General features: G+C 38.2%; 1 protein-coding gene across 4 annotated transcripts in view; it reads right to left on the reverse strand.

The window, feature by feature from the left end:
• The window catches only part of KHDRBS3 (KH RNA binding domain containing, signal transduction associated 3), a 95,056-nt gene that overhangs the window by 32,684 nt on the left and 37,240 nt on the right, over positions 1–25,132 (reverse strand). For 2 of the 4 annotated variants that reach the window (XR_005826771.1, XM_040586149.1), the window contains exons 4-7: positions 18,037–18,183; positions 13,411–13,550; positions 2,188–2,298; positions 651–843 (exon numbers count right to left, since the gene is read on the reverse strand). Coding sequence is in view for 3 of the 4 variants with exons in the window: in XM_040586149.1 (XP_040442083.1) it covers positions 651–843; positions 2,188–2,298; positions 13,411–13,550; positions 18,037–18,183 (591 nt within the window). In the remaining variant the exon portion in view is untranslated. The remainder of the gene's footprint in view (positions 1–650; positions 844–2,187; positions 2,299–13,410; positions 13,551–18,036; positions 18,184–25,132) is intronic. The other 2 variants (XM_040586150.1, XM_040586151.1) reach the window with 2 other exon arrangements.

The following is a 25,132-nucleotide window of genomic DNA, read 5'->3' on the forward strand; positions in this document are numbered from 1 at the left end:
TTCTATTACATTATTTTGATTTAATAAGCTTTTTTCTTTGTCTCACTGCTCTGTAAGTTCAATTTCTGTTAAATTTACCCCAACAATTCATAACTGTCTATAATTTTCAGTCATTTAGAATACAAATTATTTTGGTATTTTTAATTTTTAATATAATAAAATCAAATAAAGTATGTATGGCTTACAGAGATAAACCATACACTGTTAAAATTTTAGTATCAATTCTGAAGTTTTCATAGAAATATTTTTATTATCTAATTGTTGAACAGCTATATGACCACAAAGATAGGTTTAGGAAGAAGAGTGGAGTATTATTCTCAGTTTTATTTGAGAATTAAAAAAAATCTACTGACAATGTGATTTTTCAGATTTTCCTAAAGCAGAAACCCAATATAATATTTTAAGAGGTACACAACTGTTTTGCCGAATGCACTATGCCTTTATCGTAGTACATATAACCTGAAGTTTTATTGATATGAAACACCAAGTCTGAAAAGGTGAGAAGAGATGACCACATCTGCCATAGAATCTGGGTGCAAGACTTAATTAGGTACTAATTAAAGAGATTCTACCAAGTCCTGAAGAGATAGTTAGGATCACCCCTCCAAAACTAAGCACTTTACACCTGGTACGTCAACAGATCGACTTACATATTCACCATAAGTCTCCTGTGCTGGAGGTGGTGGAAGGGGCCGGTAGCCTGCCGGTGGAGGTACTCCTCTTGCTCTGGGTGCTAGAAGTCCACGGCTACGACTGACTGGTCCTCTACTGGGAGGCACTCCTCTAGGTGCTGGTGCCCCTCTTGGTACTCCTGCTGGTGGTGGAGGCACTCCTCCACGGCCCCTGTGAATATATGGATCACTTACCACTAAATATGACACCCATGGCCTCTTTGTCAACAGCTCCCTCCCCCACAGCCAGCAAAAGTCTAAAAGAGATTTGTAGTTTGTCATTTTTCTTTACATTTTAGTGCAAATCCACACTATGCAAAAAATGCTGAAAGATACAAACTAGACATGATTCAGTGAACTTCTCACTAGCTTGAGTCATTCTCACATATAGAGACACCCAAACCAATTTGCTGGAATCAGTCAACTTCACTAGAATTTGACTTACAGTATGTGAAATCACAATCATAGAATAAGAGGTTAATTTGAAGCTGTCAGGCTATATCATACTCAAACCCTGCACAGAGGAATCAGTTGCAGCTCCCTTCTGATCCTGTATAAGCTTCTAAATGCAATCCAAAGACCACACTGCATGTAAGAAATTGAGTGGGTCAGAAAAATTACATTTTCTTCTGCTTTCAAAGAAGAGATTTCCAGCTGCTGCAGGAAACATTCAAACATGTAATAAATGTGCAGGGTGATTATAAGATATAACCTGATGCTCTGTACACACTTAAGAACAACAAATAAGTATATTTTGGTTTAAAATTTCTGAAAGAATGATAGGCATTAGCTTGCGTTCCATTACTTTGGAGACTTAACATATGGATGAAAAAAATCATCAGAGCTAAACCAAAACAGGTTTCAAAATTATTTGATCCATTTAGAGGTGGCATGTCCCGTCCTGTGTCTCCCTCCCCCCCATGGTAAAGGGAGAGACCTAGAGTTACAGTCTGTGAGACATTTGCATCATTTACTCTGCTTTTAACAGGATGTCTAAAGCATTGCTAATAGAGATCACCTTTTTAAAGGAGATCATTTCACCCCATGGACCATAACTGAGTTTAAATGACTGCTCTGTAGGCAAATAGACTTGTTCCAAGGAAGTCACACCCTTACTGTATACTGTAACAGATACACAGAAGAAAAAACAAACAAGTACAAGCTCTACACTACCCTTTCTATCTATCAAGCCATCATCTAAATATTCTTGAGAGTACTGAGTGAAAATACTCTGTCCCGATTTCAGTAGAAATTTCCAATTTAAAAGATCCAGATTTGGCCTTAAGATTTTCTATCCCTTTTCAAGTCAGTCGCATAAATTCTCATTGGCAAACTTATCAGAAAAAAATGGAATCATTTTATCACAAATAAATATATTTGAAAAACTGCATCACTAAATGAAGAATGCAAATATGATCAGGATAGACTTTATTAATTCTAATCACAGATCAAAACACGGTCACAAAGTATTTTAAACAAGCCTAGAGAGTAAGTGATGTAAAACTGTGCTTATTACTTGGTTTTGGCTACTCTGTAGAATGCCTCCTCAGGACAGGGTACCGGCTGCTTATTTGACTTCATTGTAGTGGGGGCAGGGGTGAGCAGTGAAGTTCCCAGACACAGCCTGCTGAAGTAATATAAAGAAATAGCAAATGTGATACTTTCCAAGTGAAGCCAAAGAAAGGGAAATGCACCTATTGGCATAGACAATAGTCAATACCAAGTTAAAAAAAAGTCAGTAAAAAGATTCAAGAATGACTAGCCATAATCTTCACAGCATCCTTCAGACAAGGTGCAAGTGAAAGCAGCAGGAAATGGGACACGCTGAAAAACATGGGAAAAAAAAAACATTTGAGGGAGAAAAAAAGTACATTTTTTAGAGCCAGCATATATTTATTCTTGAAGAGTAATTATAACACCAGATCCACATGATGAGAAAGTCTTTTCCGCATTTCAAAAACAGTTAATAAGATTGCAGTGGTGATGGGTGGGAAATAATCTCTCCTATATTATGAGACAATTTACATGCTTTTTTTAAGAGTTAGTGTAGGAAGAATTAACGATTTGAGATGTACAGTTCTGTACTGCAGCACTCAGATGGTTACTGACCCAGGCTGGAGGAGACTAGAAAGGTGCAGAGATACGAAACCCAGTAACAGGAGAATTCAATTACCACCATGTAGATTTGAGTCATATCAGGGCATGATGCTAAAAACAGATTTTTAAAAACAGTAAATTGTTCTTAATTCATTAAGAAGTTCTCAGGGAACTACAGAAGTTTGATTTACATGAATGATGAACAGGAACTGACTCAAAATATTGAGGAACCACTTGAATAGGAACCTTTGCATACCTTTGTAAAAACAACAGATCAGTTCCAGTATTGCTTAATTTGAAAAAGGAAAGCTATATAAATTGTTTTAAAAGATTTAAAAGAGTGAAATGTATATACACAATATAGGAAGACATTTAGAGAAACCTATGGGACGTCACAGTAAATACACAACTATTGTCAAAAAAGAAAAAGCTTGAGAAAGGGCAAAAGGAGCTCAGTAAGGTGAGAACAGCAGGGTAAGGAGAGGTATTAAAAGAGGTATTGCTTGAAAAGCCGAACCCGCATCTAACCTCAAAGGACAAATGCTAATAAAATGAATGTAAAAATCGGAAAAGCAGGTCAGAGACAATTTAAGGAGTTTGTCAAAAGCCTAAAAAAAAAGTCCTTCAAACATTCTGGAATTGGGAAACCTGCCAAAGTGAGGCTCAATCACCAGTGAAAAACAGTAACATATGTATAGATGTATGTATACATTAAGGTTTTTGCCACACAGTCAAGAAAGCCTGGACAAGGTTCTCATGGTAGAGCCTTTCCTTTTGGGGAATGCATTGGATGGTGCTGCCAACTGTCCTAGAGACAAACTGCAGAACAAAAGGAGCAAACAGAAGTAATTGCTTTCTATAAACTACAACAGGACTTCAGGTGCCTAGCTCTTTCATCTGTAGCTGAATCCCAACCTGAATGAAAATAGCAAAAAAAAAATTAAAAGCAGCAAACTATAAGACGGGACACTCAGGAGTTAATATACACACATATATATAAACTTGTATGTCCTAACATTGTATGAAGTAATAGATGTTCTACCAGTAGTGAATAGCGCAGAACCTGTAATTAAGATTGGCCCAGTGGTCAGGATGGTAAAATCAAATATAATTTTAGAAATAGAGAACAGAAAACTTTGTTACTTCTAATTTGGAAAGTACATAAATGAACTGGAAGTACATCAGAAACTATGTTAAAGATGACTGACAGTATAGAACAGCTTACAAATAAGGAAAAACTAAGTAGATCAAGGCATTTCATACTAAAAATGACAACTGAGGCTTATATGATAGAATCCAATGGGAACCATCAAAGGAATGGAGAAGGGTGAGGGGTGACCTCATCGCAGTCTACAGCTTCCTCAAGGGGGGCAGTCGAAGGGCAGGTGCTGACTCCTCTCTGGTGACCAGAGACAGGGCACGAGGGAACAGAATGAAGCTGCTTCAGGGGAAGTTCAGATGGGACATCAGGAAAAGGTTCTTCACTGAGAGAGTGGTCCATCACTGGAACAGGCTCCCCAGGGAAGCGGCCAGGGCACTGAGCTTGGCAGAGTGCAAGGAGTGTCTGGATGACACTCTTCATCATATGGTTTAGTTTTAGGTAGCCTTGCAAGGAGCAGGGATTTAGTCTCCAGCCTGAAGGGTCCCTTCCAGCTTGAGATATTCTAAGGTACAAAAGGAATTACACAGCAGTCATTTCCAATGTAAGAATCAGGGGCTATCAACATGCAGGGACAGAACAGACTGCCTTACGGCCTCAGCCACTATGACTGCTATGACACATAATCGCCAAATGACAGACTGGTTTAAGTTTGAAGGGACTGCTGGAGGTCACCTGATCCAACCTCCTGCTCAAACAGGACCACCTAGAACCAGCTGCCCAGGATCATACCCAGGTGGTTTTTGAACACCAAGGATGGAGATTTCACAACCTCTGTGGGCAGTGTGTGCCACTGTCCTGTCCCTGGGCACCACTGAAAAGAACCTGCTCTTCTCTAGGTTGAACAGTCCCAGCTTTCAGGCTCTTGTCCAGAAGAGATACTCCAGACCCTTCGCCATCTTTGTGACCCTTCACTGAACTCTGCAGTATATGCCCATGTCCCTTTTGTACTGGGGAGCTCAGAAAAGGAATCAACACTCCAAGTAAGATCTCACCAGTGATGAGCAGAGGGGAAGGATCACCTCCCTCAGCCTGCAAGCAACACTAATGCAGCCCAGGATGCCGTTAGCCCTCTCCACAGCAAATGTACGTTGCTGGTTTATGTTCAACTTGGTGTCCACCCAGGTTCTCTCCTGCCAAGCTGTTTTCCAGCTGGGTGGCCTCCAGCATATTCTGGTGCAAGGGGTTGTTCTTCTCCAGGTGCAGGGTTTTGCACTTCCCCTTGCTGAGCTTCACGGGGTTCCTATCAGGCCATTTCTCCAGCCTCTCAAGGTCCCTTCTGCATGGCAGCACAACCCTCTGGCATATCACTCACTACTCCCAGTTCAGCATCACCTGCAAACTTGCTGAGGGTACACTGCCCTGGACCCAGCACTGATCCCTGGGGTACACTGCTTGTTACTGGCCTCCAGCTGGACTTTGTACCACCAATCACCACCCTCTGGACCTAGCCATTCAGCCAAATTCCAATCCACCTCTCTTCATCCAGCCCACACATCAACAGTTTCTCTATGAGGATCTTACTAGAGACAGCCTTCCCAAAGTCACAGCAGACAATATCCACTGCTCTCCCTTTACCCACCAGGACAGATGTTGAGCAAGTATGACTTCCCCTTTGTAAATCCATGTTTACTCCTCCTGATGACCTTGTCATTTATGTGCCTGGAAATTATTTCCACAATTATCTCCTCAATCACCTTCCCAGGGACTGAGGTGAGGCTGACTGGCCATAGAGTTCACCAGGTTCTCCTTGCCATTTTTGAAGGTAAGTGTCATTTACTTTCCTCCAGTCCTCAGGCACCTCTCTCAATATCCAAAATTGTTCAAAGATTGAAAGTGGCTTCACAATGACATCTGTCAACTGCCTCAGCACTCATGGGTACATCCCATCAGAGCCCACAGACTTGTGTCCAGTCTGCTTTGCTATTCTCCAAGCTGATCCTCTTCCAGCAAAGGTAGTTTTCCCCCCCATCTTTGGGTCCTAGGATTTCAGAAGGCCCCTCTTATTAGTAAAGGCTGAGCCCAAAAAGTCATTAAGGTACCTTAGTCTTTGCCATGCCCTGTGTCACCGGGGCCCCCGTGCCATTCAGCAGTGGGCCCACATTTTCCCTAGTCTTCCTACTGCTACTTAAGTATTCATAGAATCACATCTTGTTTACTTTGACATCCCTCACATCACTTATGACTCCTTTAACCCATCTCTACTCATGCCCATGCAGCAACGTGTCTATCCATGGGGGAAGAACCGATGACCCTAGGGTGGTTTAGTGCCCACACATCCCACAATTCTCATCTTCTGTCTATGCTTAGCCAACACAGCTCTCTATTCAGATCCATCTTGTCTACTCTTGTTTTCCATTTCAATTCTTTATAATTTCTGTATTTCTCCAGGTGTTTAAGGTTGAAGTAGTTTATTGTTAAGTAAAAGCTTCACTCACACATACTCGAATGTAAGCAACCACTACTACCATTAAGTTTAGTGAATGTGTTAATAGACTTTTCCCTTTATACCCAGTGGTGTGCAAATATACCTACTGGAAGTGCTTTCTAATACAGTGTATCTAATGACTTTTCAGCTAGATTTCCTACAAAGTTTTTCTACATAGTCCATGTTGTATTTACCATTTTTGATCCAATGACATTTTCCTTTTAGAATCTTGCTCTTTCACTTTCCTGGGCTTTCCCCTCTCCTAATGAACTACTTTTGAGGGGTATCCATCTGCTTCTCAGGTCTCTGAAAAAATTGCAGGCAGTCTTTTCTCTACCTTTTTCTTCTACTCTGTCTCACCTATCAATTAAAAAACCTTGGTGCACCTACTAACACTTAGATTCATTTTTATACTTATTTCATCCAAATCAAGATATCGCAGCTCTGAGCTATCACATTCACAGATACACCTTACCATCAAATCAAATTAATCATGACTCCCAGTCCTTCCAAGTCTTTCACTGCTTGCTGGTTTGACCAAGGACATCATTCTGCAGGCCAAATTTCAGCTGCCATCACCAACTCTTCTTGTCTTTGCACATGGCCTACAGACTTTTTTCTTTATAAAACCACCTAAAATAACTTTTAGTTTAATTTGAAAAGAAAGGCTACTTGGCATGGAGATTTCAGGCGACATCAAAACTTTTAAAACAAGGAAGAGTTCCTCTCCCAAAACCAAATACTCTTTCATGTTAATTACAGGTTTAGAAAAGTAGATTTTGAAACTCTGAAGCATCAGTGATTAGATACCAAATTCCCACTTTAAAATATAGCACATTTGTTCAAATAACTATGAAACAGTCTTGACCCACAACTTTGGTTCAAGTACGTAATTCATGATTTCACTACAAGCAGCATAACTACTGGAAGTAACTGTTCCTTTTGATAAAGAAAACTGCTATATTAACTCTCAATTAAAATGCTTCTGAATCTGAAATTTGATCAGTTAGCCCTCTTAATCCTTCCACTATTTCTTTGTTAAAGAAAAAAATACTTTTGTTTCCACTTCTACAGGCCACAAAGCATTATTCCCAAACCTTGAACGCTGTACATTATCAAAACTCATTTGTCAGCCCATGTCAGACTTGACCTGCTCATATTCTCAAGTACAAGAAGGGTCTTTCTGCCTTTATTTTCCTTCCTCCCTACCATGCTGTCATCTCATTCCCTTTCAGAAGCCTTTTGAATATCCCCTTTACCCCAGTGCTCATATGAACATATTTTATGTATTCTGACTGCCAACGTATCCAGGCTAATTGTGTGCACAAATGGGCATGGAATCTCCCACATACCTGTCTTAAATTTTTTGTACACACTGATTGTGTAATACTTCAAAACAGAGTTAACATGCCGTATTTTCAGGACATGTGAAATAAAAAAGGTCCTTGCTGGCAATTCCTCAGTTTTACAAGACTGCAAATACATGAGTACTGAAGCATTACAGAAGAAACTAGTGTTTGGTTTTCTTTTTGCTACAGTTCTAATTAAAACACTACTCTTCTGAATATTAGGACAGGATACTATTCAGAATCTCACAGATTTCTTTGGATGAGGGCAGCCCTACACTTTAAGTACCTATTAACTGTATTTTCTACTAAATATGCTTTAAATAGGCTTTACATGTCTAAATAGTACTTAAACATACTCAGCATATCCTAGCTTCTAGCCAGGTGCCATTGTCACCTCCAGACATGCTTTAGCAACCGTGATTATCTGTGTACTTGAGACCATTGCATCCTATTCTCAAAGAAACATTTTACTGCTGTAAACCAGATTATTCTGGCTACAAGAAAATTTGAAATTTTGTTACATCTTTATCATTTTGGTTTTGATTTTCCTGGATTTATTAATTTGGCAGCAGTGAATCCAGTGAAAGAAGTTAACTCTTCCCCATTGAATACACAAGTAATTTAGGTGGTTAATTTAAGAATAATTTTATTCCCAAAGCTGGGTAATCAACTTGCAGGCTCTTCATCGCAAAAAAAGGTCTTTTTCAATCTGGTTACCATGGACTAGACTAAATAAAGCAAATCCCAGTAACTCATTTAATATCTTTTGTTTCACTACACAGAACAGTGTACCAACACAGTGGGGAAAATAATAGAATTTAACTCATGTCACAGCATTCCTTTAAGATAATGTCATGAAAACTATTTCTGCTGGAACCTGACTCTTTCCCCCATAACATTTTCTCATTACTTATACTTGCAATTTAGTATGTGAGAAAAAGTAAATTAAGTACTTAATTTCTGTAAAGGTATCATACATACCTTACAGAATGAGAGAACAAGCCTTTCACAGAAGTATTAGAATGTGCCAATGTGATTTGTAAATCCAGTATTGAAATTATCTTCTATAATTACTATATACAAAACCTGAAAAGTGTACCTTACTGTGTACAGTTAAAGTACTACTGAAGCACTGCATTTTGTGATTGATCAACCTCTCACTGAGTAGCTTAATGTGTGGAAAAACATTCTAAAGAAAATCTAATACCATTTAAAATCACATTATACTATGTTAGAAAGAAACTCAAAAAATCTGTGAATGTTTAGAAGTACAACAATTGGATTAGTACCTGTGAAGATTGCCAATAAAATAGTATTTTACCAACTCATACAACTAAAATACATCCATGGAAAACTACTTAAATACTTCCTTTTTGGCCGTTATTAGCAATAATTTGACATTTCTACTTCATAGTAGTCCTATAGTGTTTCTTGGATTTGTTTCCAGCAAACTAAGTTATTACCCCTGACCAAAGCAGGCATAGCATCTAGCTGATACTCCCAACTTCCCTCAGCATTAGCTCTTTCTTTTTTCATTTATCACTTTCTTCTCTTCAGTATTATACTGATTTTTATGTCAAGTTTCACCTTGCATGGGATGACTGAGTAAAATTACTTTGATGATGAAGTCACAACTAGTCAGTTCACAGCTTGCTTTCATGTGGGTAAGTAAATGTAGGGATAGCTTTAAAATAAAAATACTTGTGAATTTTAGGACCTGTTCCCTAACACTATTATTCAATGAAGAAACACTTCCTTTTAGCATCTGTAGTTCCATACATCGGCAGGCATTTGAATTGTTCAGTAAATTGATCTAACAAAGTGTGTTACCAGATGTTGATGTATTTTCTTCCTTTAAGCACAGCCAACTACACTCAATGTTCCTAATGTTCCTCAAACAGTAAATATTTTTGTTCAGGTTTTGTATTAAACATGTGAAACACAGACCTGTTATTTTAAAATGTCAGCACCAAAATACCGAACACATCTGGATACCACTCAGAGCTAGGCTTCCTGCCTTTTAATTTTTTTTAAAATGAGCCACCGTTGAAGTTACTCTTATGCAAGTTTTATTTCACATTTTTATTTTAGAACAGTCATATGTATGTCCATGTTTCAGTTTTGTGAGAATTGGGAGATTTATCACAAGACTAAGACACAAAACACACCGAGCATAACACCTGCCTTTGTCCTGGACCCTGAACTGGCTTTGCCAGTTCAGAATCTTCTGCAGCACAGTACCTACATGTTCAACAAAAAGTTACTCTTCAAAAAATAAACCAGTTGATTCCAGACATGACAGGAGAACAACTGGAAGCTGTGAACAACTGCAGTAGTGATCCACATCACCTCGTATTACTTCTGACATGTAAGACAGCAAATTCTAACCTACAACAGTTGTTTTTCCCCAGGTAGGGTGACAGTCATTCAACCATTAGGATTCCAGCCATGCACACACTGAAATATGAATAAAAGAATAAATGGAAAAGTAAAAAATCCACACACTCATGCAAGCATAAAACAGAATTTTGTTATTTCTTTAATTAGACTGTACCTACATGTTGGCTTTGTAAGAAATTACCTTTTCCTTCCCCCATCTTTGTGAAAACCAAGTCTACCTGCTTCCAAATACAATTCATCTCAATCTGGGGAGTGAACCCAATCAACTCTCCCTTACTGTTGTGGCCTTTCAACATTTAAGGAGCCCTGCTTATAATAAAGATGGAGACTTTTAATCAGGGTCTGCAGTCACAGGACAAGGAGCAACTGTTTTAAACAGAAAGGGGGTAGGTTTAAATTGGACATAAGGACAAAATTCTTTACAATGAAAGTGGTGAGGCACTGCAACAGATTGCCCAGAGAAGCTGTGCATGTGTCCAAGGCCAGGCTGGATGGGGCTCTCAGAATCTTTCTTTAAAAGGTCCCTTCAAACCCAAACCATTCTATGATTTTAACAGTGATGTCTAGCTGTAAGTAACATGAACTGTTCCCTCTACCCAACCCAAGGTAGCGAGGAAGATTATCCATATTCTCAGGCTTATTATCATCATCCTCTAGAATTTCACTTTTCCAGTATATCTTAGTTTGAGTCACAATTGAGTGAGCCTTAATTTTTATTTTTACTTATGCCTGCAATAGGAATGTGAATTTTTAGAGAGGAAAATGCTACTTTATTGGCAAAATGTGCTTAAATGTGCACATTAATAAGAATGGTAACATATGTTTATTTTGAACCTGTAGTTAATCCAGAAATAGCAGAATAAAAAGTTATCAGATTATAACCGTTAGGAATTTACTTACCATACCTGTGCACAAGCTAGAATTTGGTATGCAAGCACAACAAATGTATTGTTTTCTAAAAAGTAAAATTTTGGTATGGAGCTAAATATACACGTAACAAGTCTTCTTAAAAGAAGGCACTTGATAAGATGCATTATCTCCAGTTTCAACATGTCTAATAAGGAGTAAAAAAAGGCATAAATTAGTACTTTTTAAAAATGAAAATATTCAGGAATAATATAGGCTTAAAAAAATTGGGAACTTAAAACACATTCAGATATTGCATCCTCAACAGGATGTTACATGTATCAAGGTTGATACCTTAAAAATATTCTATAGATTATAAAGGGAGGTTAGGATCAAGGTTTTAGGCTTCACTTTACAAGGCCAGGAGAGGTTAAAGCAAAGCCTGAGAAATCTCAGGGATGCTTGCTATTAAACCGTTTTATTTAATACTAAGACAAATACTTTAACAAAGCTTTCCTTCAAGAAAAGTATTACTTACTGAAATTAATTTGTGCTAAAAAAGCATCAGAGCATCACAACTGAGTTGAGATCTTTAACTGAATGGCTGTATTATCTCAGTAGCAGTAGCACTGAATTTCACTTAAGGATTATGCTAGAGTGCTTCAATTTCTGAAGGGAAAAAGTCTTTGGGTTTAAGACAAGCCTTGAAGTAAGGACAAGTCAAACCAACGTTTGAATTTTCTTTCAAACATTTAAGAAAAATGGAGATGACAAAACCACAATTTTTAACTGTCACCTCCAAGTCAAATACTAATAACATTTAAATTTGCCTTGAAGCCATTTCAATAGTTGTAGGCCAACTACAAAGGATTTTGTGAACTATGTAACAGCGTATGTGTCTTGCGTAAATTGGAGATTTAAAAAAATAATTTACCAAAATCCAGAGGATGGAACTAGTGATGTTAGGAATTCAGTCCTATAAATTCATTATGCATTCATGTACTAGATACTAGTAGTGGAAGTTAGGTATCAAGCTTTAGTGGTAAGATCAAACCAAACAACTTCTATATCCCAGAAACACTAGCTTAAGGACATGAAAAATGAAAACACAAATTAGAACTGTAAGTGTATCTGTAGCGAATGTCTGTAACAGAACCATTACAGGCATCTATGGCAAAGTTAAAAATAGATATTTAAGAACTGAAGTCAGATTAGCAAAAAAACAACCTCCAAAATCAAATCAGATCTCTAATTCGCAAGCACTTTTGTATGGCTGATTACAGTGCTAAAGAAGTGAGCCTTGGTCACTTGGAACCACTGCTCTGAACATTAAAAAAATCAAGAAGCAGAATAGATATGTTACACAATATTACTTCATAGAAGAACAAAAAAATTGTTGATTTAGAGAAAATAGTTATATTCTTACAGGACAACCATCAGTAAGTGTAAATTCTCTAGATTAAGATTCCTTCTGCATTGTGTTTGCAGTCATGATCAGGATACATGTAACTGTAAGTAGATCTATATAAATGGAGTAATTCCTCAGTGCCTTTTTTCCCCAACACACTTAATCTGAGTTAAAACACTTCAGAATACTGTTTTGAAATTATTTGAAAACCTGAAATGCAGGTTTCAAGCTTGCATTAGTAAGAACCATAGCTACAACTGAAGGAAAATAGTTTACTGTAGAAAAGTTACACTTAGCTGCTGCAGCCACAGTCTCTCTGTACTGTAACAGAAACAGTTATGCACTTTTTGTTTTCACACTTCAGTACTCAAAAGAGTTGTAGCTGTCATCTCAGTACTGCAAAGACTACAGGGGATGCTAAAGTAAAAACAAAACATCTCCTGTGTCAAAGAAAAACAAAGCAAAGCAGTAGACTTGCCTATTCCCGAATCAAAAGCCACTTTTTTTACTAAGTGCTACTCAAATGAGATTAAATCCAAATTCTACTACGAAAGCACTTCTGTAACTTTCATCACGACTACAAAAACTTAGCAATACAGTAAAAAAGGAATATGTGTATTCCATAGGTTAAAGAAATTGCTCTGAAATTTGTATGTCAATCAAGGCAAGCTAAATTTACCATTTTTTTAAAGCTGTGAGCTTCACTGGGCCCACACATAGACCCTAAGTGCACCTGAAGGAACAACCCAGTTAGAAGTCAAGCAGATGCTCACATTAAGACTGAACACCTTGGGTGATGCACACTGTTTCTTAACATAGGTATCATTCAAGTTTCATGCCACAAAACCCACCACCACTGTTAATGCAGTCTAAACCAATTAGGCTATCTCCAATGACTCGACTGTTTCCCAAATCTTTTGCTCATATTATGCGAGTCCTTCATGTATTTCACTGGGTACTTGGAGGTGGGGGCACATGCGTAGTGTTGTGTTTAAAGGGAAAAGCTTAAAATGTACATTCAAATGAAATTCCACTGCAGCTCAGATACTTACCTAGACAAAGCAGGAACTGGCACTCCTCTTGCTCGAATAGATGCTTTTCCACGAACTACTGGAACTTCTGCATTTTCTGAGCCACCATTTAAATATGTTAATTCTTGAAGTTGTGCCTGTCTGATTTCATCATTGTAATCCTAAAACAAGGGGGGGGCAGAGCGAGAAAGAAAACAAACTGTTCAACCACCACACCAAGTTAGTATCAGAAAACACTGCTCCTGAAAGTTTCCTCTTGAAAAGCTGAACATCCCACTGAAAATTTTAATATTCATAATATAATAGGCATATTAGTCAGTCAAAATTTCTAAAAGAATTCTACATATTAATTGCAGGTTTTGCTGAGGCATTATTTTCCTTCCCACTGCATATTACCTCCACGTAGCTTTACCAATTAAAATGCCAATGTTAGAATGCCGTAAACTAGGGTGAAACAACAACAAAATCAAAGTGCCATATTCTGAGCTGAGAGCTGGTTTGTAGTTCCAGTTGTAGAATGATGTATTAAGAACAGGGGAAATGTCGTTGCCTGGTGTTGCAAAGCAGTAACAGAACCCACTCTGTTGAGAACAGCCCCTCAAAAAGAAGGAATAGATTATAGATAGCTACACTTTTAAAATCAGGAGTTAAAGATTAAACAAGGAAATTCATTCAATACACACATGCACTATTGTCTAATAAAAAGGGCACCAAAAATTTAAATTCTACAATATGCAACAGTAAACAAGCTGAAGACACATGCCTTGTCCCTTATTCTGCACAAAACCTCTCAAGGCCTACGAAAAAGAAAGCTGAAGTTATTTACATGGGATATTAATATGTTATTTCTCAAATAAGCAAGAGTTTTCAGGAACCCTGAGCCAACCTCCAAAACGAGCACATCACAGTAACAGATACAGCAATGAACTCTTGAGCTATATACATTTTCCTACCAATTTTCTTCCACTTAAAGCAAGCCAAAGAATGCATCTGTAAAGGTGAATCAAAAATATTTTACTCAACATATATACATACAAAGTATCAAAATATTAATAGGCCCTCTAATAAGAATGAGGCAATACTTCTGATATAACAGCTCTTCTGCAAATCCATTTCAAAGGAGGAAGGTTTGTTCAAATACCACCCATTTTACAACTCAATTACAAAATCAAGGATCTGCATCCCACTGGAAAACCGAGTTTTACACTAGAAGGTACCAAAAAACAGGTAGCTTTGCAGGCAACTCTGAAGCATAACTCTGCATTGGAACAAGATTAAAACTTCCATGAATTCAAAGATCTCAATTATCCTTTAAACATTCCACTTTCCTTAGACTTCTACAAACAGAAATAAGATTTCCTTTACATGCCATTGAAGAAAAAAGTGGTGCTCTGAAAGCATTTTGTTCAAACTGTCTTGTACAGGCTCTTAAGTTTAACCCACAACTGCCCATGTAAGATCATACTTAGCAGCAGAAACCAACCGGTGAACAAGAAAAAAGTCTGAAAGATGAATCAATTGTTTCAAACTGACTGAAGCTTTTGGGAAACAGATTCCATTACAAAACTGCTTGTACCCAAAGCACAGCCAGGCCATCACAAGGAGTAGAACCGAATCAGGCAGTTGGACACTACTCTGGCCAACTACTGTAGAGAAACTCATTTTATATTTGTAATCTGTTGCTGGACTACAACTGACTAAAAATACAAAATTTCTATGGAACAAAAATTCAGCTTTTGACAGAAAATGCCAAGGAACTGTACCACAAACATACAGGTCTCAAAGTTCTGACATAACGTGTATGAGGGATGCCCTTTATATCTTCTGAGAAGAATGTCTTGGGGAGAATTGGGCTCCTGGAAAATCACCTTTGACCATTTCACAATAATTACATTTGATTTCTTAACAAAGATGTGCTTAGGTTGCCAGTACGCATGTTAAGTCCTTATTCTTTTCTCCCTGATGCTTTCTCATTTTCCAGTAGCATACTACCAGACATACCAGCCGCCTCAGTCACAGACAAGGACTCCACTGTGTAAAGGCAAAGAACCGAAAATATGGTCCATACCACACACGCCAGAAGCTGCAAGAGGGAACAGAGCAAAGGGGTAGTACAAGGAAGCCATGATAAGTAGTGTTAATCCATTAGACTGAATTGGATTCTTCAATTAAAAGTAACAGATGGTCAACTTCTGACTGCCCACTACTGGAAAACAGTACACTTCAAGTCAACTGAGGAGACAGCAATCTTCTCCTCACCTAGAACACAAGATGGACTTGGAAACCTTTAGACTGTACTCATCCCTGTACAGTTCATGCTGAGGTGACACTCAAATTACAGGCAAATGTTGCTGACAAATTTCAGTTCAATAGATGTACTCTTACGAATATTGCCCACCCTGACTGACTATGGTCTTCTCTGAACATGGAGGATATTTTCTTCTGTAGGAGTGACCGAGTCACCAAGATACATGCAAGAGATTTTCTCCCTACACAGCATTATGAACAGGACTGAACTAAGCAAATAGTAGTTCTAGAGAAGACAAAGCTGCTCCTTATTGCTTCCTGGAGCAGCTGCTGCAAGGGCGAGGTGGGCAGAAGAGATTTAGGCATTTTTAGAACCATTTGGCTAAGATTACATTTGAAAAGCCAAAGGGAAATTAAGAGTGCTTGCTTGATTCCATAGTTCCGAAAAGATTATGTAGAATCAGTTCAACTCAGTACAATAAAAGCGCAATGATCAAATATTGAGATGGAAAAGTGTAAAACCAATGAATGGAACTGCTCATTATCAGTCTAATTCTACTGGCTTCACAGCAGCAGAGTAATGGCTAGGTTTCGACAAGCTTACTTCATTTATTATGATATTAGGTGAATCAAGCCCAACGAAGAAAAATAAGATCTGATGAAGGCATGCAAATATCAGATATATCCTTACTTCCAGTGCATGCAGAAAAGCACTCATCTATAATTGATCATATTTCCATCTAAAAAGAAAGCAGTTATTTGCTCACTAGAATAGCCAAGAAGTTAATTCTTCCTTATGTCTTCATAGAATCGAATCACAAATCATGCAACTACAGTAACCTTCAACATCATAACAGGCCAGCATTCCTTCAAATATTCTGTTCAGTATCCCCAGATCAGTTAGGATGTTTGAACAGTATGTTTTAAATTTACCTATTCGTAAACCTCAAGACAAAAGCCATGTGGAACCTGTAGAAAAAACTATTATGCAGTGCTTGCTTCTTTATAACATGAGAACATAATGCTCAAGACATTTATTTAGTTTTTAACCGTCAAAAGCTGCACCTACATTAGTGTGTTATTTCACATCAGGATGTACTCCTGAATGAACCTCCTGATGATCATTACTTACCATGCTCTGGTTCCTGTCATGGAGCAGTATTGGGGCATATGAATTGACTTTCATTGAAAGAAAAACGTGCCAGAAGAAAAAACTCAAGGAGCACACCATCAACTCATTGACTTGGGGACTTCAGTTTCATGGGTCTGGACTAGGTTTAGTACAAATTAAAGTCCCCAAAATGCATACATACTGTCAGGTCATCAGCACCAACTGTTTCACCTCAAAGTAGAGCTGGCAGTTCTACCCACAACAGGCTGTAGTGGCCAAACAAGAGGCATCCATCCCCAGCTGATCCTGAATACAGCTACACTGACTATACCTCCAGACATTTTGATGCTGCTGTCACTCAGATTACACACCTTAGCAATGTTCGCTTAGCTAGGTCTCCCACATTTCCAAGACCCGACACAAATAAAGACTAACACTTGGACAACATTTTCAGCAGTAAAAATAAATATTAGTCAATGCACCTTGAGAATGCTTTGCTTTATTCATTCATTTGATAACCAATAAAAATGAAGTGCTGATACAGTTAGGAGCTTCATGCCTCACCTCATCTTCTACCCCAGCTTCCACTCAGCTGTCCCAGCTTGACAGTTTGGAATTTTCCAAGCAGTTTAACATCGCAAAGCAATTGAGGTCAGTCCTTACATGAGAAGCAAATAAAGGAATCTTCTGTAGGACACTGAAAACCCTGCCACACCACTGCCTATACATATCCCAAACCTGCAGTACACCCTTATGCTGGAAATCACATCTTTTACCATTCATACATCACAAGCTGAAGTATACACCAGAAGACAAGTATAACCCATGTATCACTAGCTTTGTGAAAAAACAAAGATAAAGTTGTATTGATTCTCAGCACTGAATACTAAGCCAGGATTATGGGTGGAAGCAATACTACATTGTCAGATTTATTTATTCTTAATGAAACAGAACCCTATGCTGATGCTTCAGATGTACCAGGAACACAGAAAAGCCATACCTTAATCGAACAAAGTTGTTTTTCCACATTTTACAAGTTTTTACAATTATCTGTAGACTTAAAATATTTTGCACATGACCAGTTAAGAGTAAGTTGCTCTTTTACTATAGGTCGTATCATGAGATGCGTGTATATGGACAGTCATGCATTCACCCAATAACTGCCTATATCACAGGTGAAGGAAATCATGCAACATGACCTGACCAATATTGTACAGTAAGTTAGTAAAATACACAAAATTTCTCACACAAGGCTACCAACATTTTTATTAAAAAATTAAAATACTAACAGGGATAAGGAACTTCTTGATTTCTTCCAATGCATGTCCCATTCTGGCATATGCTTCTGCTGGTGGCGCAAATACTTCAATTAAAACGTGTAGGTCATCATTTAGGTGGAAGTACTTTGCCTCTCCACTTTTTCTCAACTCTTCCTCCTAGGAGATGAGAAAAAAGTTGTTTTTTTCCATCTTATTTTAAACATATTATAGAGCTGAAATTGTGTCAGAGGCATTTGTACATACTGTTTACTCATGTTCAGATGCAGCAACTAAAAAAATGTGTAATTACTTTTCTGATACACTTCAGTCATGTTGCTAAAATAACAGAATAGTATCAGTTTGCTTATCAACATTAAATGATTAGTAACACACAAAACAGGACCCATCAGCTTCTGCTCACATGAAGAAACTAGCACAGGGGAGAGTGTTCCCAGGAGTTTTCCCCAAGTGCACCAGTTTCATATAGAAGACACTGAGAACCGTAAGTTAACTTGAAGCCTCTTCTCAAAAGTAGTCTTTAGAAATAGGTTTGATCTAATATTCTGGAAGAGCAAGATTCTTTTACCAATATTATTTTGATCTTAGTGTTACTGCACTGCTCAGATACCTCTATTTTCCTATTCTCACCAAGATTTCTACCCGACAAGTACATCCTTCACAGAACTGCGCTACGTGGACATGAGAGTAACAGCATGAGACAAGGGAGGAGGACACTAGAGGAAAGAGCTCACTAGCTATTTCAGAAGAGATTTTCTTTTATTCATCCACTTCAATATGACTGAGAAACTATGATTTCTATGTAGTGGAGCAGAGCTCAGTTCTCAAATACTTGCATTCACACACAAAATGTTCACAGACCTAAAGGACATCATTCATTAGTGTCAGATAGGTTGCCCTCCTCCCATGTGTATGACAGGTGCATTCCAAGAGACTAAACATCATTAAAAATTTCATTGCATCACTAGATAACATTGTATCAAATTCTTAGCAGTTCTGCTATCTGAAAACAAAACCCCTAAGAATTCTCCCCTGCTGCTTAGTGTGTGTAGCAAGAACCAGGTAAGTACTTCATCCTTTAGGTGACTAAAATTATAGTTTAACAGTTGAAATCTCCCCCCATGCACATCCCTTAATTATGGGTTGAGGTTTATAAGTAACAATCCTTTTCTGCTTCTCATAAATAACATTTTTGTCATCATACTTCACATTTAACTATATAGATGTTTTAAAAAATAAAACAATCTAGTTAGCTGTTAGAGCATTCACAGCAAAAGTATTAGAGGCCAGAGTCAGCAGGATTAGACTTTGTCAGCAAAATCATTCCTTGTCAATACAAACAACAGATCTTGGAAACTGGAAGTAAATATAAACATTACAGCTCTTAAATGTTTAGCTTTAATAGACACTGTTTCTCACTAAGAAAAAGTTATCTATATGAACTATTATCTAGCACCGGAAGCTAGATGTTTTCATCAGTGGAGTTCCCCATATACATTTTCTTTGGTTTTTTAGTACATACATTCTGTCAAGCACTCCCCATCCCCCTTTTAAAAGGAAGAAAACACTGTGCATTTAGATATGCAGAGAACTGAGAATTAAGAAAATCCATTTCTGTGGTTATCAATCAACTTGCCTGGTAATAGCAACAAACAATAGAAAAGTCACAATTTCATCTGCAATCCCTGGTGAAAAAGGGTTTCAATCAGGAATCTGAACAAATTATGTAAGAAATTTCAATGCAGGTTGTTCTAAAATCTTGCCCATAAGCAAGCTTTTTAAGTAACTTTATCTTTTATCTTGCTTCACTTGCAAAGTTCACTATTTTTTTTTTTAATGCTGTAACATGATTTGGCAACACACTACTCTCCACAACTAACACCACACAAATTAGTTCACTCACTGGCCTACACATACCAACCTTGGGCGTACATGAAGCATTTCAGGTGTTTTTTATTCCCCATGATGACCAAGACAAAAGCCACAGCTTGCTCTCATTCCAGTATCCCTCACTGACAATATTTTTAGCTCCCACAAAATCCCCTGCCTTCCATTACCTGATGGCACATACATCGCCTAGGCTTGCCCAGTGCATGTGGATGCTGCCAGGCTGGCCAAAACAAAGAACATTGTTTTTCCTCACTGTAAGGGAGATCTGAGAGCTGCTGAAAGGATGAAAGCAAACCAGATGTGGAACAAGTGAGCTGAAAGACAGCAATGTCACCGCCCCACCTTTTTTCCTGAAAAAAACCCAATAACTAAATCCACAACCCCTCCCCTCACAAAAAAAAAAAGAAAAATGAATAAACCCCTGTCCTTTAAGTTTCCATCTTCTTGCACCAAAGTTATCACACTGAACTATTCATGGTTTGGACAATCTGATTTAACTTTGTGTTTTCCGTACAGACACATCACTACAGTACGGGGCTCTGGAGGCCTTACAGGAACACTTACCCTCTTTGCTTTGTACCACGTGCTGTTGCAGTTCATCCCTTCATGGTCCAGAACAAAGCACAGCACCAGCACAGCTTACGATGTGCAGCAGCACAAGGCACCTGGCAACATGCCTAAGACAGTCAATACACACTTTGCTGTGTGTTCCATTGTATCTATAGAACCTTCTGCTTTTCATCCTACTTATCAAGCCGTCAGGAACCAGATACAAGCCCTAGAAGTCTACTACTTTAAATCAGAAGTTGCATAGCAGTATTTATTAACATATGCTCACAGTACTGTCCATTTTCACCTTCACTACATCTTTGGTTTAGGTTTTAGATTTCTTTAGGTACTACCTGATACCTATTTTTAATGGTTTCTTAAATTTGGCTTCTGTCAGATTTTATAAACCATTCAGAATATTTGAGTTGTTGAAAGGCCTGTACTAGTGTCAAAGTATTGGTAACACATGAATAACCAATTAGTATGGAAGGCTTTAAGTTATTTCTTCAGATTTACAATATAAAAGCAATCTTGTCATGGAATAAAGAAATTCTGAAGCAGGTCCTTTTTATTTTTTCACTCGCCTGTAGACACATGAAAGCCTGAGTAACCTAGCAGAAGGTATCTCAGTACTGACTAGTGAGAAGTCAGCAATAAAGTGACAGCACAGAGAATTACTGAATTTAGATACTGTATATCACAAGTAGATACATTAAATGGTCCTCCAGGTGTTGACAAGAGATGGAAATAAAAGCCTAGACTGATTCTGGAACTCAAGTTGAAGGAGTAAGGAGCAAAGATACAGAACAAAAGACTTTCCTGAATGTGCTCTTAAACCAAAATGTCTTATTAGGAAGCAGAGTGGACACTCTAAAAAGCCAATTCAAGAGCTAGAGAAATACTGTTGCCCAAAATGAATTTAAAGTCAGACTGGTTTATCTGTATCTCTCATACTGGTTTATCCAAATCTTTCCTTAAAGAACTTGCACAAAATAATGGTGATCTTTGCTGCGTGTTCTTAACCTTTCACACTAATTAGCTTTCTCCCAAAAGCCTCTGAAGTTCTCACAAAAGTTCAAAAAAATTGAAGAAAAAAGTATTTAGAAATTTAGTTTGGAGAAATCTGTGAAGCTTACTTCCACTGTTTCTCGGAAGAGGTAATCATCATTATTCACTTAAAACTGGTGATATAGCAGGTATATGAACATGTTAAGTGTTTAGGAATACCTGACAATCTGATCTGAAGCCTCCAACAACTGGTACATCCCAGAACCTGTGATGACCATCACTAAGCAGCTATACAGCATATGCCATCTCACTTCCAGTGACGGCAAAGATGCTGCAATGAACACTTTAAAGAGACAACAGATCAGATCCTCATCTGTTTTGTGGGGCAAATTTGGCTTCAGTGTAAAGAGTACTAGTTTATATCAGCTGAAGTTTATCTGTGATAATGTAATTCCAAAGATTTTGCTGTCTGTAACAAAAATTCTAACCACAACAGTGCTTTGAAACTGAAAATACGGTTTTTCCCAGAATTTTTTTATTTTTAAATGACAGTTCGTGCCATTGAACATTGTCTTATAATAACAATGCACTTCTGAAAACAAGGTTTGCTCCAATTTTCTGTTCACCAGGAGCAAACAATATTGCTCAGGAGATTTCACTTTCATCTGACCCTTATATAAATCAAAACCTCAATGAGAATTAGAAGAAAATCCTACATAGTGGCAATTACACTTTTTAATCAATTTCTCCTGTCCTCTACGATGAAAAATAGCAGGCTAGGAACTTGTGGATTTTCTGTTTGGTTAGAGAGTGCGTTAGGAAATGGGGAGAAGCAACTGGAGAGACTGCGTGGTAGAGCAGGAGCCACACGTATCTCCCACGTGTGTCTCTAGGCTGGCTCATTGCCTTGGTTCACCATTTACCTTCTCCAGACCAGTGCTCTGAGCACTGCCAAGGCAGCACTGAAATTGCCTGTTTTGGCACCTGATTATTTGCAACCAGAAAAATTAGTGTACACTATTTACCTGTTATTCTCCTATAGGAGCAACTCAGGTTTCTCTCCGGATTTGAAATGTATCAAATAGGGCAAAAGTAGGGCCTGTAGCAACAGGACAAGGGCTAATGGTTTTAAGCTAAGAGGGTAGGCTCAGGCTAGGGGTAAGGAAGAAATTTTTTACAGTGAGGGTGGTGAAACATCAGAACAGGTTGCCCAGAGACATGGTAAAAGCCCCATTCCTAGAAACATTTAAGGTCAGGCTGGACCAGGTTTTGAGCAACCTGATCTAGTTGAAAGTGTCCCTGCTCACTGCTGAGGGGGGTTAGACTAGATGACCTTTAAAAGGTCCCTTCCAACCCAAACCATTCTATGATTCTAAGAGTGATGTACTTCATTACTTGTCAATACCACACTAAAGACTCAACTAGATTTTCCAAGTAATGCAAAAACTGTTCATGTGTGAGATCTTGCCAGCCTTTCTGAGCAGAAGTTTGCTGACACCATGTAATTCAATCCTGGGCTTCTTTTCAGCAAAGATCACTTCTTTCTTTCTCATACAGAACAAAACTGTATAATTAAGGTTAAACAAGGTTCTCTTATTTGCTAGTTGTCTAGACAAGTTTAATGCAGTGGTTTCAGAATGCTGAACAAGAATGTACGAAGATCAAGGCAAAAATTTAGTTATGTGTTAGTGAAAGAGGTACAGTTGAAACAGTTAGTACACAGATAATCTACGTGAATCCAGAAAAAAATTCTTAAATTCTCTCATTGGTTAAGTTCTCCACATACAGAGTGTCTCTGGCTTGCTGAGCCATGTCCCCAGAGAACTAGGCATGAGTGCAAATTCATTTAGGATCCCGGTGCGGCAAGAGTACTTTCTTGCACATATCCTGTAGGTTCAATTGAGTACTCAAAACAGTGTCATTAATTTACTTTGCTTGAGTTCTGAATGATGCTTTCTGAAGGACTACTCCAAATAGGTACGCAGAAGCTATTCCAGCTGTATTGTTCCAAAGTATCCAACTGGTTCCTCTGCACTGTCCCTTTCAAAAATACAAACAGACCCACAATGACAGGAATCTTACTGTTTCTGAACTCAGAATTAATCATATTTAAGTTCTCTGCAAAAAATAGCTTCAACTCACAACTTTATTGACCACAAAAAAATTTAAGCAGTTTCAGTTAGCATCTCAATCAAGAAAAGTCAAATAAAAATGTGCTAAAAATATACACAGTTTAGGAAATTCAGTAGCCAACCCTCTAAGTCACTCTTCCATATGCATGCCTATCAGTCTTTATAGTACACAGTATTTTTAAGTTTCAGATTATTGCATAACCACAGGAATATTTCACCAGAGGCCTATAAAACATGGTATGCTACAGGCAAGAAAGAGTTCAGTGTTTTAACTTGCATCATTAGGAATGCTCCAATTAATGCAGCCTACCAGACAGGTGATACCTCCTCACTGATGTACACTTATCTGCTACAAATTTTGCTAGAGATCTAGGTCAGTAAAGAGTGACACTGATTATTAGTACCCCTATCAAGCTAAAGGTTTCTCTTCTGCTGTCTGCTTCAGTTCTTGTAATGGATATATCCACTCTTAACTAAATACTTCCGACAAACAACTGCAATTTGTCAATTGCTTAAGTTGCACAAGTCATCTTCAGAGCTGTGACTTTTTTCTGGGTGTATTTTATCTCCTAGACAGAGAAAAACAGCTGATGAAGTGTTATTAAATTTACATGTTTGGTGTAAATTTTTTTTTTCCTGTCAAAAAGTTTGTTTGGATCGATCTAGAACTCAGGTTCCTTCAAAAGTGAGGACACTGCCATGCGCACTTGGGCATTACTCATAAGCTGTACAAGACCAATCTTGAAGATGCCACTGGTAATGCCCCACTTAAGTCCCCAGGATCACAGTTTGGGTGCTATGCAAAATATGGGTGGTATGTCAGTATGACTGCGAGTCCATCATTTTACTTCATAAATAGTGGACAGCCCAGAGCCCATTGAGCTCTCCTGCATGGCAGTGGGCCGCACACCAAGGTCTCCCCTTGAGCAGGGACATCTCTCAAGGTCACTCATTAAGGTTGAGAGATTCCTTGCCACAACAGGTTCTCAGTAAATGATCAATAGCATGCTAAACTTTGAAATCCTAGCTAAGTGGTATAAAGGATTGATTGCGCATATATAATCTTTTAGCTAGAAACTGTTGACCAAGTCTGAGATAAGTCTGGATCCAGGCGCAGCTAAACTCCCCCCTGAGGAGTTGAGAAGGCAAGGGGGTCCTCTCTGAACCTCCCCCATGACTCAACAGGGGGATCATCTTTACAGTTTTATCTGACCCTGTCCTCTGTGCAGTAAACAATCCAGTGGACCTTGCCACTGAAGCTTGTGTTGCTTTCACACTGTTGCATTCACTATCAAACTTTGTTAAATCTGTTCTACACCAATAAACATATTGCTGCTTCTCTTACCAGTGAAATATATTACTCCATTTTTGCGATTACGTACAGCTCATGGTAGCCTCAAAACACTCACTAAAAACAGAGACCTTAGAAAACAGACTATCTGAGTAACTAATGAGAGGCTAACCTATGCTTTTTATTTGCTGCAATTTTTATCACAGTGTCTGTTCACCTCCCCAGAAACATTAGGTAA

Source organism: Falco naumanni, chromosome 3 (genome assembly GCF_017639655.2).
Source record: "Falco naumanni isolate bFalNau1 chromosome 3, bFalNau1.pat, whole genome shotgun sequence".
Lineage (NCBI taxonomy): Eukaryota > Metazoa > Chordata > Aves > Falconiformes > Falconidae > Falco > Falco naumanni.